This window comes from Rhododendron vialii, chromosome 13a (genome assembly GCF_030253575.1).
Source record: "Rhododendron vialii isolate Sample 1 chromosome 13a, ASM3025357v1".
Lineage (NCBI taxonomy): Eukaryota > Viridiplantae > Streptophyta > Magnoliopsida > Ericales > Ericaceae > Rhododendron > Rhododendron vialii.
The window spans coordinates 32,585,715-32,594,078 of NC_080569.1; the positions used below are offsets into that span (position 1 = coordinate 32,585,715).

The 8,364-nt window shown below is 39.5% G+C and overlaps 2 protein-coding genes across 6 annotated transcripts; one reads left to right on the forward strand and one right to left on the reverse strand.

The window, feature by feature from the left end:
- Positions 1-450: 450 nt before the first annotated feature.
- LOC131314593 (probable calcium-binding protein CML44) lies at positions 451-1,556 on the reverse strand. The gene is made up of 2 exons (XM_058343351.1): positions 710-1,556; positions 451-636 (listed from the first exon to the last, which is right to left on the reverse strand). Exon 1 carries the CDS (start codon positions 1,252-1,254, stop codon positions 781-783), a length of 474 nt encoding a protein of 157 aa, XP_058199334.1. The 5' UTR covers positions 1,255-1,556; the 3' UTR covers positions 451-636; positions 710-780.
- Positions 1,557-3,818: 2,262 nt separating this feature from the next.
- Positions 3,819-7,394, forward strand: LOC131314596 (putative pentatricopeptide repeat-containing protein At3g05240). 5 transcript variants are annotated; one of them, XM_058343358.1, is made up of 4 exons: positions 3,819-5,613; positions 5,736-5,815; positions 6,375-6,461; positions 6,554-7,394. In XM_058343358.1, the coding sequence occupies exon 1, from the start codon at positions 3,998-4,000 to the stop codon at positions 5,546-5,548; it is 1,551 nt and encodes a 516-aa protein (XP_058199341.1). In that variant the 5' UTR covers positions 3,819-3,997; the 3' UTR covers positions 5,549-5,613; positions 5,736-5,815; positions 6,375-6,461; positions 6,554-7,394. The 5 variants fall into 5 exon arrangements, with proteins under 5 accessions (XP_058199341.1, XP_058199340.1, XP_058199338.1 ...); XM_058343355.1 differs by having other exon boundaries at positions 3,889-5,573; XM_058343357.1 differs by lacking the exon at positions 5,736-5,815 and having other exon boundaries at positions 3,888-5,573.
- Positions 7,395-8,364: the final 970 nt, after the last annotated feature.

The window sequence follows — 8,364 nt, forward strand, 5'->3', positions numbered from 1 at the left end:
ATTGGTCATTCACGTGGCAATGATCTCCATTTACTGCTAAAACAGTGAGAGTCCCTTCTAAGTCCTAGCCAACAAAAGATGCAAATAGAAAGAGCAGCATCAAAGATCAGTTTAATTTTTCAGAAAGTATCAATTTCATTCTCCTCCGATCGAGTTCAACCCTATGGACGAAGGCGAGGAGCCTTGGCTGCCGTACTCTTAGTTGCTCTGATTGATTTAAATCAACTTTATTTTGAGAATTTCATGAGTTATTGGAAATTGTAATATTTTGACAAATTCAAAAACTTAAACTAAATTCGATATGGTTGTAATATGTGGACGTATGCTTTTGGAATGATGACATAGTAAATCTATGAACTTCTTATGGGGAAATTGTCTTTTAATACAACAGTTGACGTAAATACTCCTTCCTAATTCCCCTTTTGTTTGTTCTTTTTCGAAAAGTGTTATGTTTGTAGGACGGAAGAACTACTATGTTCCTGTAAATAGTTCTCAAAGATTTTCCCACAATCAAAAGAGCTCAATTACATTTCTTAATTGGTGCAAAAATCTTATGAAAATATTTAAAACAATATATACGTTTCACAAAATGCACATTTTTCTAGAAGAGACAAACAAAATAGAGCAGAAGGAGTACTATATAAGTTACTAATAATCCAATACTACATAAGCTTTTGGATATTTTCCTTGAATTTAAAGTCAAGCTGACCATTACAACCACAATCACAATTACAATCTTGATAGACATGAGTTCTTCATAAGGAATGTCCTAGGAATTTCTCAAGGATTGGTGATAAGCATCATGTTCTTGAATTCTTCGAAATCAAGCACCCCATCCGAGTTCGTATCATACCTCTTGATCATGCTCCTGCAATCCCCGCCACAATGCTCGTTCCAAAACCCTAATTGTGACAGAACGCTTTGAAGCTCCTCGCAGGAAATGACTCCATCACCATTCAAATCGTACACCTCGAAAGCCTTGGCAAGATCACTCTCCAAATCATCATTTTCCTCTCCCGCTTCACATTGATCATCACCTATGTTTTGCTTGAGGATGGCATCATAGAAGAACAAAAAGTCAAGACGGTCGAGACTCGTTTTCCCCACCAATAATTTGAGCTCGTCTCGGCCAGTGTTATGCACCCCAATTCGCCCAAGAAGCCAACTGAGCTCGTCAAGGCTCACTAAACCATCACCATTTAGGTCCAGCTTTTCGAATATCCGGTGTAAGTCATTGGTATTGAGAGGAGACATGACCGTGGTGAAATATATATATATCGAAGAAATCAAGCGATAAGTATTTGATCGATTGTTGCAGCTTCAACTTATGGATATAGAATAATAGAACTAGAAAAGGATGTGTAGATATATAAATCTATACAGAGAGGGAATTTATGTTGGCCTTTCTTACACGGGTTTGAAGTTGGAAATCAACTTGAGAATGTTCTTGTGGCTTGGGAAGCTTTGTGGAAGCAGACTTGTACGTGAGAAGAACGTAGATAGATTTGTACCACACTGCAGCTTTCTTTCCTTCTTTGAGATCTCTAACTTTTCAAATGGGGTTAAGAAAGTTTCTGTTCTGTTGTGAAATACTAGTATATATAGTATATACTATCTAACAATGTTAGTACCGTCCCGTTTAAAAAGTCAAACAAAAATACGTGTAAGTTTCCAAAGACTCATTCTCATAAGTGATTTTTTTTTAAAAAAAAAGTCTTAAAAGTTATAAAACTGAGAATTAAGTGTCAATATTGAGGCTAAGTTCCGCTAAGATTGGACTTTTTCTTGTTCTATTTTTATTCAAATTTTTTTCACGTTTGTTAGTTTTGCGCCTAACTTTTGTGGATTATTGATTCGTCTCCTCAAAACGAATCGTAAAAGTAAAAAATTGTGACTTTTATCTAAATATTTTTTAGAATATCCAAGATAAAACCCAAAAAATCAAAGTTATGGGCAAAACTAACAAACGTGAAAAAAAATTCAATAAGAACAAAATAAGAAAAAATCCAAAAATCTTAGCGGAACTTAGTCTGAAAATCAAAGATCACTTTAATTATAAGAAAACATGCATTAAAGATTAGAATTCCAAACCCTATTAACAAACTGAAATCCGAAATTGACTAATACTATAACGGAAGGAAAGAGTACTAAATCGATCTTCAACTGTATTCCATCAAGAAAAAAAGGTGGAAGCTACCTTCCAATTTCCTAAGCCGCCAAAGCTACAAAAGGATAAGAATCCAATCGCACTTGGTGTAACACGCTATTCTTCCCGTCAACCCAAGCGGTTGGTCATATGGTCTTAAGATTTAAGGGTTTGCTAAATATAATGTTTCGGCTTTGATTTTTCTTGCTGAAAACTCTAAGGCCATCTCATCTCCACGCGAGTAAGTGTTTGAAACGATTGTATGAATTAGTCCGAGCTTTCGCGAAAACTGGTTTGTGACATCGTGTATGACCCAAACAAAAACAAAAAAAAAAAACACACGCTTAAATGGTCAACTTTTTAAGTTAGAAAAAACCACATTTCACACCCTTCGTCCTGAATTTACTTTACAGTTTAACCCTTCAATTCCAATAGCTTAGGCCCATAGTTATGACCCTTTCGTTCATCTGGTAATTTCAGGGAATGTGACTCTATTCTTGCGAGGTCGCTTGTACTTTTCCCATATGACGTACTTGTTGAATAAGCCTTTGTTGTTACCAGTCCACGTCAATAATAGTAGAATAAATTATAGCATGATTAGAACAAAAGAGGAATTTTCAAGTGAGGGATCCCTCATTTTAACAAAATGAGGGATTTTCATTTTCCAATCAAATTTTGAAAATCCGAACCGTTCAATGTGTGCAGAACGTAATTTTAAGGGTCCTTGTGAGAAATCAGCAAAAAAAATGACCGGGAAGGGCGTCATCCGAGCAGTTTTTTTTAACTGTTCAATGAGAACTGTTCGGATGAAGCCCTTCCCGGTCATTTTTTTTGCTGATTTCACACAAAGGACCCTTAAAATCACGTTCTGATAACTTTGAGCGGCTCGGATCATCAAAATTCAATCGGGAAGGGGAGTCCCGCATTTTAATAAAATGAGAGATCCCTCACCGGAACCTAACTCTAGAACAAAAACATAAAAGAATTCAATAGCCTACTCATTTTTCGAAGAACCACTCCTAAGGAAGTTTTTTTTTTCCCTCCCGGTAGACTAGAATTGCATTAAACATAATTACTCCGAAGAGTACATCTTTGGGGTATTGAACCCCGTAGCATCTGCATGAAACAAATGATAAGTGGATGGTTGTCGATGTTGTTACTAGTTAGCAGAAAGAAGTTGTACAGTGCTATCATTTCAACATCCAAAGAATCCAACTTTAGGCTTTGTTCGGTTTAGATTTTGAGAAATTTTTTTTAAGATAATGAATGAAGAGATAGATAAAAAAAATGATAGTAATAATAGAGAAGAAAATTTATTTGCGACGGGAGGGAGAGATGGTGAATACCCATTTCATTGATTTTGCCAAACCAATTTTCACTTGATTTGCCTGGTAAAATTTGAGTTGGAATGGTTATCTTTTTTTTCTTTTTAAACATAGACAATCTCATGCTCGTATAAAATAAAAAATTATTCGGAAGCTACAAATGTCCAAATCCCGGAGCTCTCCGTCCCTCCGTTGGGTACGAAGACCTCAACATTCGGGGCATCCGTGTAGGTTGGGTAGATACTCACAAGTACATTAAAAGTTTCACACAGTGGGCAGACGCAAAAAGAGTTGAAGACGACAACGGTAATTTGACCAGCCTCACCGTCCTCTCCTTTGAGCAAACTCATTGAGGGAGCAGAAATACCCACGGAGGGCAGACACATAGGGCGGAAAAGGTTCCACGCATGTACCGAAACTCTCTGAAACCGGAGAGGAACAAGAAACAACAGAACGTATTAAAAATTTAAAACAGGAAAATAAAGCTCTGGTCACCCGGGAGGCATTTTGTTGGGGTGACACCAGAATGCAACTAAACCCTCCAATCCCCACTCTCACACTCAAACAGCTGAACCAAATCCGCGCCCAAATCCTAACATCAACCAAACCCACAACCCTAAACTCACTCCTACGCTCTCTCGCTCACTCAAAACACCCTCAAAACGCCCTAACCCTCTTCACCCACATGCTCCAAAACCCTTCTTCCCACGACTACTCCACCTTCACGCACGCCCTCAAGGCATGCTCCTCCCTCCGCGCCCTCTGGACGGGCCTCCAAATCCACGCCCGCGCCGTGAAGTCCGGCCACCTCGCCGACATCTTCATTCAGAACTCAATGATTCATTTCTATTTCCGCGAAAGCGAAATCGTTGGTGGTTGCAGAGTGTTCGACGAGATTGTGTGCCCCGATGTTGTTTCGTGGACATCGATCGTTTCGGGGCTTTTTAAGGCTGGGTTTGAGAGGGAAAGCATTGTTAGGTTCTGTGACATGGATGTGGAGCCTAATGCTGCTTCACTTGTTAGTGTTTTATCTGCTTGTTCTAGGTTAAGAGCTGTTACGCTTGGTAAAGCCGTTCATGGGTATTGTTTAAAGAATTTGGTTGAAGATAATATTATCTTGGATAATGCAGTTTTGGATTTTTATTTGAAGTGTGGGTCTTTAAGGAGCGCTCGGTACCTGTTTGTTGCGAAAATGTCTGATAGGGATGTAATTTCTTGGACTATAATGGTGAGTGGTTTTGCGAATAGGGGGTTTTGCGATGAGGCGGTTAGTCTTTTTGGGGATATGTTGGATAGAGGACAGGTTGAGCCGAATGAGGCTACGATAGTCAGTGTCTTGTCAGCATGTTCTTCGCTTTCTGCCTTAAGTTGGGGTCGATGGGTGCACACCTATGTCAGCACACGACATGATCTTATGGTGGATGGCAATGTGGGGAATGCTTTGATCAACATGTATAGCAAGGGTGGCGATATGGGTATGGCAGTTAGGGTATTTGACGCGGTTATACGCAAGGATGTAGTGTCGTGGAGTACTGTTATTAGCGGAATGGCCATGAATGGCTTTGGCGTGCATGCTTTGCCCCTGTTCTCGCTCATGTTAGTTCGTGGGGTATGTCCGGACGATGTAACGTTTCTTGGGTTATTATCTGCTTGTAGTCATGGGGGAATGATTGATCAAGGGTTGATGTTGTTCAAAGCCATGACTGATGTATATGGAATTGTGCCGCAAATGCAGCACTATGCTTGTGTTGTCGATATGTACAGTCGAGCAGGGCTGTTGAAGGAAGGGGAGGATTTCATTCAAAAAATGCCCGTGCAAGCAGATGGAACAGTTTGGGGTGCATTGCTTAATGCTTGCAGAGTTCATGGGAATGAGGAGATGTTTGGGCGGATCTCACGTCATATTTCAACTGCTGAAGCTGTGAGCATTGGAACTTATGCTTTGTTGTCCAACACATACGCTAGTTCCAGGAGGTGGGAAGATGCGAGTGAGGTTAGGGATGTGATGAGAAGTATGGGGTTGAAGAAGATGGCTGGATATAGCTGGATTGAGGCTGAGACATCCATCCCAACGTAATGACTTCGACAAGCGCATGACAAATGTGCGTTGTTCTTCTTATTGTTTATGGTAACAAAGCAAATGTGAGTACTGTGAAAATAGGCAATTGATGCGTTGTGTCTACACTCCGATACTGCCTGGTTTTAGTGTTCCCTTTCTGCAACATGCTCTGAGGTTTAGAAAAACTGCTTCATGTTTTTCTCAGGTCATCTATTGTTTGGTATTCGTCGCCAAAACTCGCTTGGTGGCTCACCTCCCAGCTAGAAGAATGAACTCCAGGATAAGGTAAAGAAACATATTCTCTTGTTCTCTCTCTTCCTTATTCTCTCCTCGGGGTGGGGGAGATGTTCTTATGGCTGATCCTTCACCGATTGCGTATTACAAATTTGTTTAGGACTAACTAATTCAATCGTCAGTACACACTTGTAAGGGCACTAGGATCGCTATCAGATACCCTCCACACCTTTAGATGCAAATTATACAATAGAACTGTTAATTCTATTTTTTTTTTTAAAGTAGAGTATGTGCAAAGATTAAAAAACTAAAAAAAAAAAATCTGAAATGTAAGGAAGAGGGAAATGATTATTCCGATGACTCTCATTATCCTTTTTTTTTTTTGAAAGTAGAGTAAGCACAAAGACTAAAAAACTAAAAGGATCTGAAATGTAAGGAAGAGGGAAATGATCATTCGAATGGCTCTCATTTGCATCTTTAGAGCATTTCTGTACTCTGTCTCAATGCTTGCTATCCCAGTGCTTTTCTTTTTAACTCTTCGATACAAACAAACTCCCATTGTAAATCTGTCTGATTAAGACTTGTAGTGTTTGACATGACATGGTCACAGCTTGGCTATGGAACTTGATGATGAAGATGGTTATAAAGTCGCTGTTTGCTTTTACGTGCAACCTTGCCTGGCAATGTGATAATTCAGGTAAGATATTCAACTGTGAAACCTTGTTTTTTGCTGTAACAATGCGTTTTGTATGCAAGAGTCTTCAACAAAATATGTATTTGCACTTTCAGTTGTATGGAGTCACCACCACTGCAAGGCATAAAGCCCTTCTCAGGTTATGATCCTAGCTCGGGATATGACTTCAGAGTTCAGATAGAATCAACTACAGGAATCAAATTAGGTTGCAAATCATGACGATGGAACCACCAGTGAGTTATGTAAAGTTTTAGCAAATGGTTGGGAACTTTGTGGGACTGGTTAACAAACGGGGTATTGCCACAAGACGAGAATGAAGCAAGAAATTCTTTAAGACTAGCTTATAGGTATGTAATCTTTGGTGAACCAACTGGTATTGAAGAAGTCTTTTGGGGGTATTAATGAGGCATTTTGAGAATACAAGGGAAGAGGGAGATTATGAGAGAGGTTCACGGAGGTGATTGCGGGAAGATCAGACTTCAGAGTCAAGGAAGACTGAAAAGCAAAATAATTCATCTTGTTCACCACGGCCCAAAAGCTATGGAGAGGGCTTTCAGGAACTTGGACAAGGCTGATTATCTCTAAGATGACAAATCATGACCACTTTTTAGTGGTTGGGCTTCTTCTCTGTGGTCAGGTGGACATCTAGATCGGTTTCTTGTTAAAGGCTAGTGGGGTTCAAGGGCCTGAGGACATCTAGATCGCGTCAGTATTTCAGTGCTCTTGTACATATTTCAACCTCCACTTAACTAAACATAATCTTAAAGCTGTGAGTATGGAGATTGACACCTTGTGCCTGAACATTTTCACTTTGACTGTGAGTTTTCCAAACATGTGTGAAGGGCTCGACTATTGGTTTTGATTTTGATTGTGGTAATATGTTAAGTGTTGCGGAATGGGTGACTGGATGGTTTACAATGATCGTATTCACAAATCCATAGTTGCCATGCGGTCCCTTTGGCTCCACAGAAAGGTTTGATGTCTCAAATTCTTGTATTAAACAGAAGAAAACAACCTGCTGAAATCCTTGTTCCTGGATCCCAAGAAGGGGACATGGGTATTAAGGCAAACAGAGGTATAATGAGTGCTGATTCTAGTGAAGGTTTAGTAAAGATTCTCATTGATGGAGCTTGGCATAAGGACACTCTTCGTGCAGCAAGAGCTTGTGTTGCCACCATCCTCTTCTTCCCTTGGGAAAATTTTTGGTTTTTCTCTTGCTGGCTGTTGCTGCACGAAGAGTGTCCTTATGCCAAGGACCATCAATAAGAATCTTTATATCCAACTCAGAATCAATTGACAATGAATGAAGAGGTTCCAAATGTTATTAAGTGATCACCCATTCCACTCCAAAGCAACGTGAGACTTTATTTCCTTAATAAAAGCTTGTTTGGAAGCTGTTCAATGGTGTGTTCGAGTGCAGATTTTTCTAAAGTTGCAATCTTAACGGATAGCCTCCTCTTAGTTCGATCACTGCGGGAGAAAATTGTTTTGGAAAATTGGTCATAGTTTGTTATATAAGACATGCTATCGGCTTGTAATAGTTTACTTTTGTTTTCAAAAAATTACTCAAGTAGATGGAACGATTCTTGTAAAAAAAAAAGGATGGAACGATGGTCAAGCTTGCTCATAACCTTGCCATTGTTTTTTTTTTTGGGTAGATAAACCTTGCCATTGTTGCCAAGCTGTTCAATGAAGTTTATGGTGTTCTCAAAGAAAAAAAACCCCTCAACTTCGTTGGGCTAATTTTTCCCATGGGTGTGCAAATCTGGATATATATATATATATATGCTTTTGCAGCCATGTGATTCACATGGGTTGCACAAATATTATTTCACTAATATTGAACGGTGTTTTCAGACGTATATAGACTCTCTATCCCATTTTGGGTGCGGGTCCAAGGACGGGG

Bases quoted from the DNA above. Each gene is read 5' to 3' on its own strand.
- LOC131314593 (XM_058343351.1), bottom strand. From the start codon at position 1,254: ATGTCTCCTCTCAATACCAATGACTTACACCGGATATTCGAAAAGCTG.
- LOC131314596 (XM_058343358.1), top strand. From the start codon at position 3,998: ATGCAACTAAACCCTCCAATCCCCACTCTCACACTCAAACAGCTGAAC.